The 20,002-nt window shown below is 40.3% G+C and overlaps 1 protein-coding gene and 1 long non-coding RNA gene across 4 annotated transcripts in view; one reads left to right on the top strand and one right to left on the bottom strand.

Annotated features, from left to right (window-relative positions):
- The window catches only part of LOC120386066, a 107,878-nt gene that overhangs the window by 51,533 nt on the left and 36,343 nt on the right, over positions 1–20,002 (top strand). Inside the window, exon 4 of the long non-coding RNA XR_005589508.1 lies at positions 4,047–4,117. This is a non-coding gene — a long non-coding RNA (uncharacterized LOC120386066). The remainder of the gene's footprint in view (positions 1–4,046; positions 4,118–20,002) is intronic.
- Positions 4,330–20,002, bottom strand: part of MED13L (mediator complex subunit 13L) — a 364,465-nt gene continuing 348,792 nt past the window's right edge. For all 3 annotated transcript variants that reach the window (XM_039504873.1, XM_039504874.1, XM_039504875.1), the window contains 4 exons: positions 15,064–15,218; positions 11,414–11,575; positions 8,634–8,746; positions 4,330–7,183 (listed from right to left, as the gene is read on the bottom strand). In XM_039504873.1, coding sequence (XP_039360807.1) covers positions 7,051–7,183; positions 8,634–8,746; positions 11,414–11,575; positions 15,064–15,218 — 563 coding nt within the window. In that variant the 3' untranslated portion in view covers positions 4,330–7,050. The remainder of the gene's footprint in view (positions 7,184–8,633; positions 8,747–11,413; positions 11,576–15,063; positions 15,219–20,002) is intronic.

The raw sequence follows: 20,002 nt of genomic DNA, 5'->3' as shown, positions 1-20,002 counted from the left end.
GAAGTCTGGATTGGAACATGTTGGCACAGACACATCTTTAGTTTTAAAGTGTAAGATGATTGCCCTACAGCTTGAAAATGTAGATTGGGCATTTGTGCCCTCTGGAGATAATTTTGCAATTCAAGAGGCACTATTTCCCAGTAAACTAAGAACTCTCAACTGATTCATTTTGCTTTTGTAACTTATGGATATTTTTCTCTAAAACAACCATGATGTGAGACCTTTTTGGGAGTTCAGCAATTTTGCATCATGCCTCTCCTGAGGCTTTTGCAATTCAGCTTCGAGAATTACATGATACCACGATTTTCCGATGTCCAAGTACAAGAGGTACGCACTGCTGCTGGCATACTGTAAAGTGATTGTCATTAAGGAAGGCCACACACACCCCACTGCGTGTTTCTATAGTATTCAGTCCGTTGCATAGCTCCAGCAGAAATAGCAGCCACCGTTTGGGGTTGAAGTTTAAACGTTCCTTTGCATTTCTCATCCATTTTAAACATATTTTCACTGGCATGTGGTTTGGCAGCCCAGGAAGTTGTCGGTGAAAGCATTATTATTTCCCCTTTGTTCAGTGCAGGCCTGAGTTGCATTTATAAGTGTAAAAATGTCTCAAATCTATAGCAGATTTTTTTTTTGTCCTAAATGTGCTGCAGCATCAGTTATTCTCTGGTAAGTAACTGTTAATTGCTAGAGTCTCATGAAGAGAGGACTTAATTGGGGCGCGAAGGAACAATAATCAGTAACAATTTGGTCTAACCCAGTCTCCAGATCTCATGAACCATTTCTGTACAGAGCCAGCTATGGCGGTCGCCATATGCCGATGCATAGCTGATCCCACAATTGTTTCCTATTAGGAGCATAGGGAAAGGTGTGCTTTTGCAAATACCCCAGCACCTGCTGGCAAATTCTGACTTCTTAATGGCACTCACACTAGAACTTTCAAAGGTTCCTGGAGCCTTGGCTACACAATGTTTGTGGATTGAGCAGCACTCTGATTTCAAAATGTTTGATTCTGCTGTTGAGACCCATGGATAAGAAGCTAATATTTATGAATATCTATTTAATGTCACCAAAACTATCCCACAGGAGGTGTTACATACCTCTTGGTGCATTAGAGATTTATTCACCACCTTGTTTAGGGGTCTGGAGGACAGAGCACTGGACTGGGACCCAGGAGGCCTAGGTTCTGTGCCCTGCTCTGCCATTGCCTAGGTGGGTGAAATTGGACAAATTACTTCACCTCCCGTATGCTTGTTTCCTCATCTGTAAAATGGGAATAATGATACTGACCCTCCTTTGTAAAGTGCTTCGAGATCCATGGATAAAAAGAGCTATTTGGGCTAGATATTATTTGAATACTTGTTCAGTTAAGTGCACCTTACTCCCTTGAGACAAAAATGAGAGAAGATGCATTACAGAAAATTGTAAAAAGTATCTATTTCTCTTAGAACATTAAACTGTATGAGAGTTGACGGGGCTGTGTAACTCATAGGATTGGGCACACTGGAAAAGTAGGCGTGACTGCAGTTGGAGTTCTTAGGTGAGCATATTAGATATTACAAAAGTTGTATGCACATTGTTGTTCCAGAGTAAACCCTAAAACGCTGTTGCCTTGATTGCTGATACCTGAAATGCAACAATCTGGTCTTGTCTAGAAACATAAAATAGCCTGTCCCATGTAAACATTAGTCAAAGTGTTAAGATTCAGTTTCAAAACAGGGAAATGGTAGCAGTGTAATTTTATAAATATAGCTTTGCTGTGAGAGACCAAAGGTTTCCTGTTTTGGGATGTCAGTGGTGTTTCTGTTTCTATTGTAAATGGTGAGAGATAAACATTAGTTTTATGCTAAATTTCTTTCAGTGTGTGCAGTATATCCCCAGATGCTTCATACAACTGTGCTTAAATCTGTTTTTATTTTTAGTGGATCATAACGTTTAGACAAAAATAGAAATGATACTATAAACACATTTTGAAAAGTTTCCCCCTCATTTTCCAACCAGCTCAATTCAGAAGTTGTTGATCAATTATCTTAATGATAAGACTCACCTCTTTAACAGTCCTAGTTTGTCACAATTATCACCACAACTAACCAAATATAGTTTACTAGCAATTAGGTCAGAGTAAATTTTTTATTCAATTTCCCCCTTTTCCCCTCCAACCAATGAGTTAGCTATGAAATGTATCTTTTTAGGAATCCCAGACAGCAGCAATGATATCTGACAGTAACACTCACAAGTATAAGACAAAAAAAACCCCAATATTTACCTGAGAACTGATTCAATTTTCCTGGGTCTCTGTTTCCCTAAGAACGTCTAAGCAATATTATTTTACAATTTGTATAGGATTTACAAGCATTAGTTAAATGAAATTAACTATAAACACAACAATTTTTATCATATGGATTTTAAGATTAAAGAAATCTCGGATGAGGAGGTTAGGGACTTCTCTTCAATTACCTTAGTCTATGATGCATTTTATTTCTAAATTTAAAATTTTATATGCAAAGCCAATTTCATGAGCCCAGCAGTGAGTTAGAAAATCCCAGTTGGGAGGTTATACTGCAGCAAATATTGAGTGGCAGCTGCTCAGTCTCATCTGACCAAGGCTGTAACTGCATGTGGAGATGGGCTTCATCTCTCTTCAAATGGAAAATGAGTGAGGTGTTGAACCATAACTTACAAGAAAGAGATCTATGAAGGTCAGTCTTCCAGTTGAGGTATTGTCTACAGTCTGCAGACCCAACACAAATCCTGTCTGCTTTGAAGGGCCACAGCTGTTGTTAATGGATGGCTTCTGTCAGGATGCAGGCCAGCCAGATAGGTGAAGGTGTTGTTAGAACTTGCTACAATGTGGTGAGGTGTTTTAACCAATAAGACCAAGGGATTGTCAATATTTGCAATGATTTGGGATTGACTGACTTGAGCAGTAATTTTTCCTGATATTTCATTATTGCCAACTGAATTTTATGTATGATGAAGAACTTATTTTTGCTACATTTTTCAAGAACGTTTCCTGAGCAAGTTCAACAAAACCCTCAATCTACCTCCATTTGGGTTTGTATGGCAGTCTTTTAAATGGAACACTAGGAACTGGTTTGGTCAGACATAACTAATCAATCAAATTTACTTCCCTGCATTGGTTCTAACCTGGTTTTTAAATAAAGTTTTTACTTGGCCAAAACTCCCATGTAGCTCAGTGAAAATTCACCAGACCTCCACCAGGCAGCTGTTGTATAAGAGTATAAACTTCATAGTTGTGCAGTCATTTTTCAGTAGTAATTGCATTGCGGAAGAGAAAATGATTAAGCAAATATATAGGTCATGCAGGTCAATACAAATCCATTCACATGTGAACTGGGCCCATCAACATAATTTTATGGAGGGTTTCTGGTAATGGTATATGCTATTAATAAGAGCGAAGTTCTTAGTGCTGTGGAACCATCAAGTAACAAATCCTATGAATTCATTTAGTTCCTTTTGAAGAGGAAGATTCTTGGCCCTTGAGGAGCAAAAGGCCTCTGAGTGCAAAAACCCGTACTCCAACTATGGTTTCAAATCATAGCACAGCCAGCTAAGGCTTTGAAATAGTAACTTGCATGGGAATTCAGTTTGTGTGTCATGTCTTTTAGATGAGATCTTAAAAACCAGCATGTTGTCTGCCCTGCACTGAAGATCCCATGGTGCATTTTGTAAGAACAGAGGTTTGGCTGAAAGTTCCTCAGTACTCCACCCATAGTGCAGTAGTGGTCCCCTCTACCATGGAGTGATTGCATTTCAGTTGTTTTACACATATAGGCTGACCCCAGTGCAGGGGAGGGAGGGAGAGTAATTTAACTTTCACATTAAAGGGGTCTATAGGGATAAATTTCATCTATAGTGGATAAAGCTCTTGGAATTAAAAGTGCTTTACAAAGAATATCACCAGAGTCACAACCCGTAATTATTTACAGTTTAGTTGCTGTATTTGCTTTTACACTACTGCCACCTCTCAAAAGTAACAATTGTTATACTGAGCTCTTTTTAATATCATTTTTATTTCTTTGCAGTGTGAAGTCATATCACCCTAGGAGGAAGCCTGGAGAAGCTATGGATTTTTAAATGCATCTTAACAGACAAGGTGTGTTAGTTCTAAGTTACCTTCCCTAGGGATTAGATTTGCTCCTGAAGAAATGAATACAACAAAATGCACATAACGGACCTCATTTCTGTGAATGCTGTATAGATAGTATGGTTACATATAAACACAAAACCTTTACTCTGAGACTGCTTTGCTAATAATTTAGCAGTAGTCAAAGAATATACTACAGAGAATAAAACTCCACCCAGAAGTTTCAGTAATTCAATAATTTATTCATCTAAAAAAGTGTGTAAAAGTATATAGCTCTCATCCACAAGGTATATATGAATGACATTTAAAATGGAGGTCTTTATTATTATTGTTTCTTCTTTTTATCAAAGTCTTTTTAGTGTACTGTACCAGCGATATACTGTAGATTTAAAATGAACTTCACATTTTTTTTGTTTTCTTTCAAATTGTTGGCTATATATAAAAGAAGCTCACTGCAAAATGCTCAGAGAAAAAACAAAACAAAACAAAGAAATTCAGAACTCCCCCGAAATGTACAGCTTTTACATTTAAAAAAAGGTTCTGAAATATACATACAAGCATGCTGGACATTCCCCTCCCCCCCCCCCCCAGCTCAAACAACTGTAATAATAATTTTGATTTCAGCATGATTTCCAAAGTTAGAAATTAAGAAAAAAAAAACTTCTTCACGCTGTAGGAAAGCCAGGGCTTGTACATTTCAGATTAATTCAGTAAAAAACTCACAAGTAAAATAATGCATATTTAAGGGAAATATTATACAGACTTTTTCACACTGAAGTACATAAGATTTTTTTCTTTAAAATCTATTGCCATTCATTTATTTTGCACAAAAACATATAAATATGTCAACAACTTCTCTTAACTTAAAAAAGAAATTAAATAAAAATGACAACAGATGAAAACTACTCCTTGCTGCCCTTTTTTTATTTTTGCTTAGAACTGGGTTTCTGGGGAAGAAAAGCCCCTGGATAAAAACAGCCCATTAAAAAAAAAAAAGCCCCAAACAAAACAATAATTCAAAGTTCAGATGAATCCTGGGAACAAATAACCCCAAAGTGGTAAAAGATTACAAATGTCTACTTTACATTTTTTTCCTCCCCAAGTTAAATTTTTTTATACAAGTTTACAATCTTCATCTTTTTATGCTCTTCAAAAGGCCTTGAGAATTTTCTTTTCTGATTAAGAAAAAATAGTACTGCAATATTTTTAAAGTCAATTTTACACTGTACACATTAGATACAAATAGTTTTGATATCTAATTCTTTTTACCTATACATTGCAAAGAGACAACCCCACATGGGTGGCTTGGAGCAGAGATTGAAATTATCCATTTACAGGTTACTCCTCTGCTTTCACCTTCCCATCACAAAAGCAATTTTTTAATATAATTTGTTTTAAATGTTACATTATCTCAAGAAAAATACTTTTTAAAATCATAGAATTTAATTTTTTTTTAACCAGAACATGAAAGTCTTTTGGAAGAACTTTAAATTTGTAGGATTTTCTCCACAGATAACTAAATCTCACAGCCTGATCAAAGTGCCCTGACCCCTCACATAAGGCAATCCATGCCTGCTGCACAGTGCAAAACAAACATTAGAAAATGGAGTTTAAATATAAACCCCTTTAAGCCTGGAATGAAGGAGTCATAAAAATACTTCAATTAGCCATTAACCTTTAAAAATGGCAATCATTTTACTAAACAAAGTAACTTTTCCACCACAGTGGCATAGCTTCAAGTACTAATTTGATATAATTTTTAAAAATTATTTCTTTGAAATAATATTCCTATAGTCAGAAAAAATACACCAGATTTGTAACTGATTCAGTGTAAACAAAAAACATACTTTTGGATATGTACATGGACTAGTCTGTCCTGATCTATGGGTGACTCAGGTTTCAATAATAGTTTTCTAACATCATTAAATTCATTGGAAATATATCTCAGTCATTGCTCTACAATAGATTAACTTACCCCTTTCAATTTGCCTTTATTTTGGGCTTTAAAATGTTTTCCCTCCCCACCCCTCTCTCTTTTCTTCAATATGGTAGTGTTATCCTTCATTAAACACTGGCCACTTCTTGCTTTAACCAGGCTAAATACAGTTGAATTCTTTAAAACAGAGTATGTTCTTATCAGAAAATGCTGACACTATTAGAGTTCTGAATGTGCTCCCCTTTCGCACATGGTCTTCCTAATTTGTATTTTGATTGTTACTGTTTTTTAGCTCCATTTCTAGGTCAGAAGAGTAAGAGGTATGTAGATAAATAATCCTCCGCTGGAACGGAGCTGGGTCTTTAGGATCATCTACTGTACCTGGTCCTCTATAATTTAAACAACAAAACCTAAAAATAAATAAAATTAAAATATCTCCAGACCATTCACATCTACATGGACAGGAAACAAATGCATGCATTCATCCCAATCCACTCTGACAGGAACTCCAGGTAGACAGAAAACTCCATTATTTATAATAGAATATAACTGGTTCTCCTTTTCTGCAAAATCCCAGCTTACATGTTCAAACAAAATAACCTTTAGGCAACCCAAACCGGTCACTACAAGACTTTACGTGCAGGGCTGAAGTTGCCCTTAATTGTAAATCAGTTCCCCATGCAAAAGGACATCGTCTTCAGATTCTTCCTTTTCGTTATTTCACACTGACCAGTAATTACTGGGCCTCTAAGATAACACTGGATTGAGGGTACTGTATATTCACTGTTTCTGGATGGACCCAGATTTTTGATAGAAGCTGCCAAAGATGTGTCAATGGGTCGATTAGTTTTGAACACTGCAGAAATCACGTGTGCTTATGTCGGAACTGAAGCACAGCACAGGACCTCGGGCCTGGTCTGAAGAGAAGCAAAGTTTTGATTTTTGCAGACTGTGGCACATTTCTTAGGTTGAGGGGGAATGAGCCAGAGGAACAAGTGCTTTTTTATTAAAGTATATTCATGATGGCGTTGTACAACTGAGTGAGCACCACAAAGTGAACAGGAAGGCAGGAGCTGCGATCCTGAGTGGCAGGGTTACACGTGAGCCAGGACAGTGCATTGTACTGCTCCAAAACAAACCTGCGAGAGAGAGAGAGAGTAGAGAGTAAGTGATGGCATTGGAAAATTACGGTCCTGCTCTTCATAGACTTTAAGGCCAGAAGGGACCATCATCTAGTCTGACCTCCTGTACATCACAGGCCACAGAACCTCACCCACCCATTCCTGTAATCGACCCCCTAACAGAGTTACTGAAGTTCTCAAATCTTGATTTAAAGACTTCAAGTTATGGAAAATCCAGCGTCTGCACATGCTGTCTTTTCTAAAACATTTACTTTGAAAATTTCCAACCAGCTCTGCCAAGTCAGGAATTTGCTGGAGCAAAATCTACTGCAGATTCAACAAAATGTTGCTAAAAACCAAGTAGACTTCCCTTGGAAACCTGCTACTGTTCCAGGGTTGACTGCTCTGCAGCTGAGTCTGGTAGCCCCTGGGAGCTGCTAGGTTGCCAGCTCCAGGGTAGAGAGATTGGCAGCCTGCAGAGCCCTGGCTGGAGCTGGGTCTGGCCAGGCTCCCTGCTGCAGAGCAGGAACTACAGAAGCCCTAAAAATCCCAATTCCAGCCGGGGCTCCAGAGTGGGGGCGTGCTAGGGCTTCTAGGCTCCCTGCTTGGAACTGGGTGCCTGTATGCCATCCCACAACCCCAAAGCTCCTTTCTTTGGAGCTGGGAGCCTGGAAGTCCTAGGATGGCATCCATGGTGAGCGACCCCACCATAGGGACTGTCCCAGGGCTGGGAACCCCAAGGTTGCTTGTTAGGAGTCTGGATGCCCTGAGGTTACTGGCCCCTAACAGTCTGTAAGATGGGGCTGCTCTGGACCTGCAGAGGCTCAGCAGAACTGACAGTCAGTTGCAGATTTTGTTTCAGAAGCACTGTGTTTCTGAAGTTAAGTTTCTGATTCACAGAGACATTTTGGCAAATTTGGTTTCATTCTGATGCGGCATGAACCCAAATTTCAAAACCTCCAAGAATCTTGATAATCAAAACCAAGTGTTTTGGCAAGCTCTACTGACTTGTACACAAACCAGACTGGAAGAGAGGCTTGCTTGTTTACTTTCTACTCTATCTTTAGGAGAAGGGAAATTGAGAGAGTGCATTAGCTTCTACTTAAAACACAACCAAAAAACCCACCAACCCTATTTCTCTGGACGGGAGAATGTATTCCCAACAAAGTCCCTGCCAGCTTGTTGACTGGTGTGGAGAATATGAGAAATGGCCACCATGGTCCCGCTCTTCTCCCCACTCACTTTCAACTAGCGGTGGCAGGACCTGTACTCCAACAAAATTTGCCCATCCCCTCGGGAGGGGTGTACTCTCTTGTGCACCCACAGAGGGCTAAGCATAATGCAGACTGGAACTGTTAAAGCAGGGGAGAGATTCTGAGGTTCAAAGCAATGGATCCCTCAGTGATGTTCAGCAAACTGTTCTCATAGCCTTGGAAGGGTGGGGAATGCACAGCCTGGAAGATGTTACCTCAAAACATCTGATGTAGTTTTAGAGTCGAGGGGGTGGGGAACCCGTTGAGAGTTCCTGACAGAGAGAAGTTCATCAGTCTGTGCTACGGAGATATGGTGATGCAGTGAGGCCTATGGAAGGAAAGCGACAAACATAGCTATTTGCGTAACAGGTGTGTCAGCAGATTTCACAAGGACCAGCAGCAATATCTCTGAGAATTTTAAAATAAGCAGACCCCGCCCGCTTCCCAGGACAACTTGAAATTTTGGTTAACTAGGATTAGACTCTAGAGCTGGACATACTGTTTGTTCTCTGCTGAATCCTAGTGTGTCCATATACATTCTGTATCTCTGCAATTTTATTCTCGAATGCCTGTCTGAACTAACCCCCAAATTTTTATTACTGGGGGTCAGATGTCTCTGAAAATCACACTGAACTGTGGTCCACAGTCCATAGCCACCATATATGCAAAAAAGCTATTTCAAGCACTGAAAGCCAAACCGATTATGTAATGTGTTAGCAACAGGACTTATCACACCCAATGCACTAATGAATCTAGCAGCAGAAAGTCTAAACCTACTCAAGGTTTAAGGAAAGAATTCAGAAAGTTTCTGTCTTGTCTGTGCTGTGTTTTTACTGCTGGAACTGAATAGTTCTATTATGCATTCTCTCAAACCTCAAAAACAGAGGTTTAAAATGAGCAAAAAACCTGGTCTTTGATCCCCACTTTCATATCTGCTTGGATTGTGATCTCAAATTTAGCAAGCAAAGCAGAGTTGAGCCAAGAGCATACTTAGAAAGAAGGTCTCCCTGGAAAACCAGATGTACTACAGGAGATGGCTTGATGACTCACTGAGTCGCCCGCTTCCTTTGGTCAGTGCTGAGCCAACATCTCTTGTATAGAACTACGAGATGTTGTGATGCTGGAGGTGCCACCTTTCAGCTTATAAATCTAGGTCACTTGTAATTATCCGATCTTAATACAAAATCCATTTCCTCAGCCAAGTTCTTCTACAAAGGTACCCTTACTGATGCTAACCAACTCACTTCTCTATATTCAACAACCACTACTACCACTTTAAACCTGTCTTTTCCTGTTGGGAAAGAGCAAAAGACTGGTCTTTTATTGTAGAATGATGGACACCAACATAAGAACCTAGGTAGACAGAAAGACCCATGGTACTTTAAGAAAGAGTTCACGATATTAGTTAAATTGGAAATGGGCAAGTACAATAGGACTGTCTAATTACTCTACATCTTGCTTACTTTATTACTTTGGAATTGTATTTGGGGTACATTATTTTCCTCATTCACAAATGTGTAGTTTTGCTCAACGTGGGGTTAAGAAGCTGCTGCATGCCACCCAATAGGTGACTACATTTTTCTAGTAGTTGAAGCAATTCCAGTCTATATCAGTATACGTTTTATAAAGTGCTTTGTGATCTTTTGGAAATGAAAGCATTATGTGCACTGAAGATGATATTAAGCACAGATTTTGTAGGATAACAGAAATATACACTAAAGACACTAATCCCCCCTTCTCCCTGTTCATGCAGGTCTTCTCCTATTCCCTCCCTAACATGTTATGTCTATAGAGTATCTGTGTGGTTTTGTAGTGTTTGGTCTTGCAGCTTTGACAAGCTGTAAAATTGTGTAATTACATAGCTCTATTGGCGATCCTGTGAAGTGTGCGGTATTTGGAAACATATACGAGCTGTACGTCATTTACCTTTTTGTACTATTCATTGCCTGTTTCGTTATGAAAATCTATAAAAAGTTAGTCACAGAAAAGAAACTGATTGTATATCTATCCTAGTCAGGTTCTTATACTGTGTCCATCAGTGTACATCAATTAGCTCTGGTCTACCCTGTGGGGGGAGGGGTGTAATCAATCTAGGTTACGCAACTTCAGCTACATGAATAACGTGGCTGAAGTCGATGTACTTAGATCGACTTATTGTGGTGTCTTCACCGCGGTGAATCGACTGTTGCTGCTCCCCCGTCAACTCTGCCTGTGCCTCTCGCTGAGCTGGAGTACAGGAGTTGACGGGAGAGCACTCGGGGTCGATTTATCACATCTAGACTAGACGTGATAAATCGATCACCATTGGATCGATTGCTGCCCGCCGATCCAGCGGGTAGTGAAGACACACCCTTGGGCAAAGTTTCTAGAACTGCTGTTTCGCTTGAGCTCCTCATATTTGGTCCTTGTGCCACAGCTGTAGCATGGCAGAATGAGAACTATGGTTTCCTCTTCCTTAGGATGACTAGGCCTTGGGAACTGAAAGCCAGGGTACCTTCCTCTAATATCACTTAATGTGGGGGCGCTTCAGTGTTTGGAAATTGTCAGAATCCATTGTGTGCTTGTGCAGACCAATGCAGTAGGAAAGCAGGCAGCTGGCATACACGAAATCCCAGCATAGAGGGCAGGGCTTTGGAGCGGAGCCCAGAGCTGGAGCGTGGAGCAGCTCCAGAGCAGTGGAGCTGCAGGTTTTTGCCTGGAGCTGGAGTGGAGCCGGAGCACAGCTCCAAAGCCCTGATGGAGGGAGCCCCAACCTTGAGTTTCTCTAAGTGGGGGAAGGGATGCTCAAGTGACTGCAGATGGAGGCAAGGACTTGAGGGGAAAGAGGAAGCGTAAATGGGAATGCAGCGGCCAACTGATTACACTGAAACTCAAACATAACTCTAGTTTTAAATATAATCAGTTGACACCCCTGAAAGGCAGTACTTTCCAGGAAAACGGTGGGTGTCTGTTTCCCTGCCATTATCCCCCTCTAGGGACAGGATACTAGACAAACCTTGAGGAAGAGGGGACACTGGTTTTGTGCCTGTGGACAGGATGACCAGAACCACTGTGGAAGATTCTCAGCTTTGGCAGTGGATACAAAGTATCCTAGAGCAAGAGGCTGTTGCTTCAGCTCTTCAGGGGCTTCTCTGGAAAGAAGACGCTCTCCTTGGCTCTAGAGGGGGAAACAAAAAGAAAAGCATTAGCAGCATGAAAGCCAATCAGTTCATTCCTTGTTTCACTGTCCCAACTCCTTTTCTGTCAGCTCCCACAGCTACTCCTCAATTCTGAATCCAGTTTGACTTGCTGCCAGCTACCATGGTAATCTCAGACTGTGCAACACATTCCCTCTAGCTTAGTCACAGAGCTTTTCAAACCACACTATTCAGCCCTAATTTCGGGTAGTGGGGTTCTCCAGATTAACAATCCAGGAGCACCTCAGGTCCCTAAAGAACATGACAGGTTGAAGTGAGTCTGTTCCAGGGCCTAATGGCATGAAATTAAGGCTATATGCAGGGAAACAGGATTTGATCCTGGAGGGAATCGTCCTCTCTAAGCTGGCAGAAGAGGGGGCATTCCAAAGGAAAGAATAGCTGTTTGCAGGCATTTGGATGATTTGTAGAGCTGCAGTGGCTGGAGAAACTGTCTGGTTTCTACATTTCCCAAATTTCATGAGCTTTCTAAAGCTGATCAGAGGAGTGATGTGTGTTCTGCTCAAGAGAGGTTAATTTCATATTTTAAACTGTAACTGCATTTTTAGGGGTACATTTGTTTTTAGTAAATGTTCTTTCCCATCTTTGTATTCCTTTAATAGATTCAAACATGGTGACCTAGAAAGTTTGAAAATATTCTAGACTGAAGATATTTAGAAGAACCTGGATTGGCAATCCATTTAATCCACCCACTTTTTGATCCAGTGGGGAAAAAACACCCATCTGATCCCACTACACCCAAACTGGTTTCATCATGAAACCTTCCAGTGCTAGTCCTTGAAGCAGCTCTTTCTCCATCAGTAATATCTTAATCAGGCATCAAAGAAAGTTAAACAGCCCATAAAGTGGTTATGCTTGGAAAGGGCTGCAGCTCACCTGGCTGCGGGCACTTGGAAAATCCAACAGCAGACCTTGAAACTGGCTGCTGAGCAATCAGGGCTCACACTGGTAAACTACAACAATCAATTACAGATTACATGGATGAAGGCTTGACCTTCCCTGACCCAGAAGGTAATGATCACACGCTGTTGCTTTTTTAAAAACAAAAATTACACCTCAATTACCAGGCCCTTGTTAATGGTTAAACTGAATTACTACAACAGGTTCACCCAGAAAAGACCTCTCCAGGTCTCCAAGCTCTTTGGTCAATAACATTTTTGTGCTGCTTTTAAGCCAGTTGGATGAAGTTTTCATTGAGAGTCAATTGCAGGGGTAGGCAACCTATGGCATGCGTGCCGAAGGCGGAACACGAGCTGATTTTCAGTGACACTCACACTGCCCGGGTCCTGGCCGCTCTGCATTTTAATTTAATTTTAAATGAAGCTTCTTAAACATTTGAAAAAACGTATTTACTTTACATACAACAATAGTTTAGTTATATATTATAGACTTATAGAAAGAGACCTTCTAAAAATGTTAAAATGTATTACTGGCACGTGAAACCTTAAATTAGAGTGAATAAATGAAGACTCGGCACAGCACTTCTGAAAGGCTGCCGACCCCTGGTCAATTGTATAAAGCAATTCTTTAAAAAATGCAAAAAAAATGATAATAGAGACTGAAAAACTCAGTAAGTCAGAGAGAGAAACTTGTTAACTGATGCTCAGTGGAGGGATGCTCAAGGGTTTGGTAATAGAATATGGAGCTTTTCATCTTTAGGGTTGCCAGTTTGAAAACAACTTATGGAGTGTAATTTAGAACTACCTGATGGCCTTTGAGAAGTGAGTTGAATTATTAGTGTCTAATGGACATATGTCCAGATCACAGAACACACACCCCACAACTGACCTTCTTCTTTGAAAGTCTCAGCAACGTAAGTTCCTTAAGGTGACAGCTGAGGCACACTGGCTGCAGGGCAATGTGGCAAGCTTACGCTATTGCTGTGCCTGTCTGTGACTAAATAAAGGACTTTATTCTTCAGATCTGTTAACCTGGCACAGTTCCCCAGCTTGAAAAATCACTGAGTTTTGTGTGGCGAGAGAGTTTTTAATAAAATAAACTATTCGTTGTTTGAGCATAATGCTGTTGTGTCACAATGAATTGTTAGCATTATCCACTCTCAATAAAGGGTCTGCAGTTAAGATCTAAGGAGTGTGTTCCGGACTTAAAATCATACCAGATTTACAATTTTACTGTTTAAAAATAACAAAAATGTATCGCCAGTAGCTGGGAGATTTACACATTGCCTAGTTATAATATATATAGTGGGTTACAAAGCAACAGTAAATTCATCCCCATTATCTTAGATTTATTTATAAACTAAAATCCAATCTCTAATTTTTTAAAATAATTGTTGTGAAGCATGTTTCTGTATATTTCAGCTTTAACTTCAACACTTCCCTAACAAAAGCCTCCCTGCTGCCACATTATAAATGCAGTGCCTGCAGTTTTTGCATGTTTGTCATGGAAAGGATTATGATGGGCATAAATAAAAGCACCATGAAGTCTCTTATACAACGAAGAGAATGTGTATGTGTAAGACAACCCCGCCAAACTTGCTTCAAAATTATGCTAAATTTGATTCAACAATCAACAATTCTCTCTCAAATTAACAAAATTTGCATTTTAAATAACCATTGATGCTGGAACCAGCTTCTCAAAAGCCACTTTAAACAGAAATAACTTATAAGGAGCATGCACCCAGGGCTAATTTTTTTCAGAGAAAGCAAAATTTACATAAAACTCAAGCACCTGCAGAGCTTAAGTTCTGACACTGGGTTTTATCGTGAGGAAAAATTGTCCACTCAAACACCAATTCCTTTTTCTGGAAAATCATTTATGTAGACTTCAAAACTAGGCCGATATCTAATCCAACTCTTTGATGGCAGAAGCAGGAACTTGTTTTCTCTCTTGCCACAGAGGGCAGGACAGGAGGCAATGGGTTCAAACTACATCATAGCAGATTTAGATTAAATCGAAGAACAATAGGACAATGGAATAGACTGCCCTAGTGAGTTCGTGGAAGATCCTTCACTGAAGGTTTTCAAAAGGAGGCTGGATAGCTGTCTGCCTTGGGAGGTTTAGACACAGCAGATCCTGCATCTTGGCAGGGGGTTAGACTAGATCACCCTGGCAGTCCCTTCTAACCTTATGCATTGTGCCAAATCATCATAATCTTTGCTTTTCATGAATACAGATGGACATTCATTCAAGGATGTAGAATATGGCTCTGGCACAAGAAACAAAAGCTCCCATCCAAATCAAGTTCCACAATGACAATTAGCTATCGCTAATTTTGGAGTGGGTGATATAAATAAAGGTGTAATTGCAGCCCCTTTCATCTTCTCGGATAGTATCTAGCTAACATCTTCAACTTTTTACTGTTAACTTCAAGGCTTCTTCCTCCATTAACTTCTGTCTGCAGTCAGCTGGTTAATTTTCAGAAATTACAGAAAAAGCTTTGGTGGAGATTTACTTAATATGTATGTGTCTTGAGCATTACAGTCCTTACCCTACTGTGCTGAAAGTGAGATCCCACGCCAATCCCAGAAGGGGAACCAGGGGAAGGAACTGGAGAGGAATTTGGAGAAGAGTGGAGATTCCCTGTGATTAAAATTCCAATGTCATTGTCCATGTCATCTGGGAATGGGAGGTCAAACATGTCGTCTGAAAGAAAGAGAGAGAAAAAGATATGTCCCTTGTCTAGCCTGTGGTACAGTTAAAATAAAGTCCTGTTCACTGATGACTACTGTACATTAGACACCAATTCCTTTTCCAGGATGCTCCTATTGTGACACCTTGATCTGTACACTAAAAAGGCTGCTGAAGGCAAGCAGTAAATCTTTTATTATTTTATCCCACTTAGTCAGCACTTTTCACCCCAGCAGCAGATTTAAAAACAAAAATAAGGTTGACAGATTGGCATTTGACAATCCTGCATTTTAGAGATGGTCATATACTGAACAAAAGATTTTCATGTCAAATCAGCTCGCTAGCAATCCAAATGGAAGTAGTTAGGTTAGAATGAATTAATTCTCACAGCAGTTGGTCATAGCTGCTCTCAGCAATCTAATTGTCACCAAAATATTTGAAATGCATTAAAAACTAAAGTGTATTTAAGTTAGCTTTCAGCAGGTGCTGTACTTTAAGCTTTTAGTGCTACAGGTCAGATTCTGGCAGCCTTATTCTGTGAGAAGTCTCTGACTTCAAGAGAACTGCGCAGAGAGTAAAGCACTACTCAATGTAAGGATAGCAGAATCTGGCCTATAGTGAAATACAAGGTTAGAAATTAATTTCATAATTAGTTCAAAATACTGCACATTATTTTGCTAAGGCTCTGATTTTTATATTAAACTTTCATTTTCCCATTGGCCCAAAAATGAAAACAAAGCCTGATGAATTTGCCATTTTATCTCATGAAAACCAAATCATCAATTCATATTATTGTACCCTGGATTATACTAAATAATATCTGTGTGAGCCCAATGGAGGCCTGGAATATAGGACAGCTTAGAACAGAGGTTCTCATACTGCGGTTCACAAAGAGATGGGACCTTGATTCTGACTGCTTCTACAGTCATCCATGGTTTTATTTTTTGTTTTTAAAAAGCATCAACTTATGTTAAAGCAACTGAAGATGTGGAGAAGCTATGTTAGCTGACTCCAAGGGAGGATACAGGTTCTCCCCTCTGTACCTGGAGCAGCTAGAGAAGCCAGAGCTGAGTCAGAAGTTGCCAGTGATAGATCTTTCTTATCATTACACGCCCCCGTCCCTCCGCACACACCTCCGAAAAGCATGACTTAGTGCAACAGACAGTTAAAATACTTAAATACTTCCATAATACTTTGCCCTTTATGCATTTGCTTTAGGTACCTAAGGACTGTGGCTAGACAGCAAATGAAATGAGGTGACCCACATAATCATAAAGAGGAAGGGAGCTGGTCCATGAAACATGCTCTTAAGATGTGGTCCAAGCTATGAAAGCTGACAAATGCCAAGCTTAGAGGACTTTAGAATTGGTTGGAAAAAACAGGTCAACATTTTTGTGAAAAAGATATCCCTTTTTTAATAAAAAATGTTCAACCAGCTCTAGAGGGTTTGCATTGGTATATGCACCCTTTCACCTGCAAGTCAATGGTTTGAATAGATTGTGACTAAAAAATATTATATTATGTTGGTTCAGTGGCTTAAATTAAATTTAAGCGATGGCCTCAGTCCAGTTCTTAGTGGACTGACGTCCACATCACACAACCACCGTAAGTTGCAGCTTTTCCTGTCAGTCTCACTGCAGAAGCGAAGGACTGAATGGACATTGAGACAATTTGCTCTTTCTCCTAGAAAAGTCCCTCCAAAACAGAATTAAGTCACATTAGTGAGATGAGAAAACTTGAACTCCAGCTGATCATGTTTCATCTGTTCTGTTACTATAGAAAGTTCACTTCCCTGGGCTGTAAGTCCATTTTATTATTTTGCTTAATTTATTTTTTAAATAAAGACACCTGAATAGTTGTTGTTTTTGAGCTCCAGCCTTATTAGCTAATAAATATATTTTAAAAGAACAGCCAGTTTAAATCCAAGTTTAGATAACTTTATAATGCCCAATTATTGTTATAGCCCTGATAAATGGCATCATATAGTGATCTCAGCACTTAGACTTCTTGGTACAAGGGACAGGAAGAGGAAAAAGAAGAGGTTACTTGTACAGTAACTAGAGTTCTTTGAGTTGTTTGTCCTGATCTGTCCTTCATTTCAGGTGTGTATGCCCTTCACATGCCTTTGATCAGAGATTTTTGGTAGCAGTACCCGTTTGGTCTGCACCTGTGCTCTAGACACCCTTGTCCCCTATACCAAGTGTAAATAGGGCAGCATGGTCAAACTACCCTCAGTTCCTTCTGTACCACAAAGTCCTGCGAGACAAGATTCCAATGCAGAGGAAAAGGAAGGTGGGTAGTGGAGCCCCCATAGTGACAAATACCTTAAATGAACTCCAGTTCCTGTACAAGGTAGTTAACCCCTCCTTCTTCTTTATATCGGTATGGCTGCTCCACTTCAGGTGACTCCTGACCAGTACACTCTGCAGGAGGTGGAAGCTTCAGAACCAAATTTAAAACTGATAACAGAACTGTAATACCAAAGGCAACATCTGCCTTAGATGTGTACACTAAAGCACAGTGTTTGGAGAAGTTGTGAACGGAAGCCCAAGTGGCAGCTCTGCAAATTTCGGCAATTGGTATATTTTTAACAGTGTCATGGAAGGACACTAACATCTGGTAGAATTGGCTATTATTTTAGGAGGGGCTGAACATTAACAGCCTCAAGAGAGGATGCAATCCAAAACTCACTTTGAAATTCTTTGGGTGGAAATCATGGATCCTTCAGCCCTATAGGCAAAAGAAACAGAGACTTTCTGAATGGTTGGGTTCTATCCAGACAGAAGCCTAATACCCTTCTAACATATAATGTATGGAGGGCAGCTCCCTCCTTGGTCTGATGTGGCTTAGAGAAGAAAACTGCATACTGAATGAGCTGATTGGTACAGAAGTCTGAGGATACCTTATGTAAAAACTTGTGACGTGATAGAAAGGATATTTTCTCCTTGCAGAAAACTGAAGAGAGGGATCTACCATTAATGCACTGGGATATTGGTGGAATAGGATAGTTTCATCAAACAACTGAGGACCAAATTTAAATCCCACATCAGAGTGAGCTCTCTAATACCTGGAAAACAGTTAATCAACCCTTTGAAAACCCCTCCACATGGGAATGGAAGGCACTAATAGCCTCTAAATGAACTTGAATGGAACTCAGCGAAAGTCTTGACTTCTTCAAGTCCAACAGGTAATCCAGAACAGCTGAGAGGGAAGAATGGACAGGTGACAACGGTCACTGGATACACTAATGATGAAATCTCTTCCATTTTTGCAGGTAAGTCTTTCTTTTCTGCTGTTTAATAAAACCTACTGCACCTCTCTCAAACAAGAGACTTCTACCCTAGGGAACCATCAAGGAACCAAGCCCTGAGCCATAAATCAGGGTGGAGAACTGGACCAACTCAACTCCTCAGTTAGCAAGTGGGAAATAATTGGAAGCTGTAAGGCTGGGTCAGAAGTGAGGTGAATCAGCGAAGGAAACCAAACTTGTCTTGGCCAAGTTGGTACAATCAGAATAACCTTGGCTCTGTTTTTCTTGATCTTGTTTAGTACTTTGAATATCAATGGTATCAGGTGACAGGCATAAAGGAGGAAGGCTTCCCTCATGGATTGATGGCTTATGCATCCTTTAAAGCAGAGTTTCTTGCACTTTCTGTTTATGGTGGTGGTAATGAAGCCACAAGTTAGGAAAATATGTTTGAGGATCAGGCTGTCTGATGCCCACTCATAATCTTGGGAGAAGTGCCTGCTCAAACAATCAACCATGTATCAGAGAGGTAGCCGTGTTAGTCTGGTTCTGTAAAAGCAGCAAAGAATCCTATGGCACCTTATAGACTAACAGACGTTTTGCAGCATGAGCTTTCGTGGGTGAATGCCCACTTCGTCGGATGCAAGCAACCTTGCATCCGACGAAGTGGGCATTCACCCACGAAAGCTCATGCTGCAAAACGTCTGTTAGTCTATAAGGTGCCACAGGATTCTTTGCTGCTTTTAATCAACCATGGTGTTTTTATTGCCTAGAAGATAAGAGGCTGAAATGAAAACATGATTGGCTATGCACTAGGTCCATAGCTTTATTGTTCCAGCACAAAGAGAAAGAGATTTCCTGCCTCCTTGGTGATTTATGTAGTAGATCCAGGCTATGTTGGCTGTAATGATCTTGATGGATAGACCCTTGATTATTTGAAGGAAGTGAATGCAGGCACTCCTGACCACTATGAGCTCCAGGAGACTGATGTAGAGAGGGGTCTCTTGGACAGAACTTTTGTATTAGACAGTCTGTATGGAGATGAGCTACCTATCATTTGAGGGATGCATCTGAGGCTATAGGGACAGTAGTAGGAGGTTCAGTAAAGGAAACTCCTGCACAGACCTTGGATGGGTCCTCCCACCAATTGAGTGAACACAGAACTCAATAAGGAAAGGACACCAATTTGTCAAGACTCTGTTTGGACTGTAGACAGTTCTCAGCTTTGGAAGCAGTGCAGGTGCAGCCTGGTGTGTAGTGTGGCAAAAATGCAAGCAGCCATAGGACCTATAAGTTGAAAACTTTTGACTATTGTTTGTGGGCTTTGTTGAACTCTGGAAATCAGATTTATCAGTACTGTAAATCCGACAGTAGGTAAGCCCTGGATGTTATGGCATCCAGAAATGCCCATATAAACAGTATATACTGAACTGCTGTCAAAGTGGACTTTTCCACGTTGAGATGGAGTCCTAACCTGTTAAACAGGGTCATAGATTTCCTTACTGTGGAGACAACTTCATTGCATGATTGGCCTCTGAGGAGCCAACTGCTG

This window comes from Mauremys reevesii, linkage group 18, assembly GCF_016161935.1.
Source record: "Mauremys reevesii isolate NIE-2019 linkage group 18, ASM1616193v1, whole genome shotgun sequence".
NCBI lineage: Eukaryota > Metazoa > Chordata > Testudines > Geoemydidae > Mauremys > Mauremys reevesii.
This window is presented reverse-complemented; position numbering and strand designations above follow the sequence as displayed.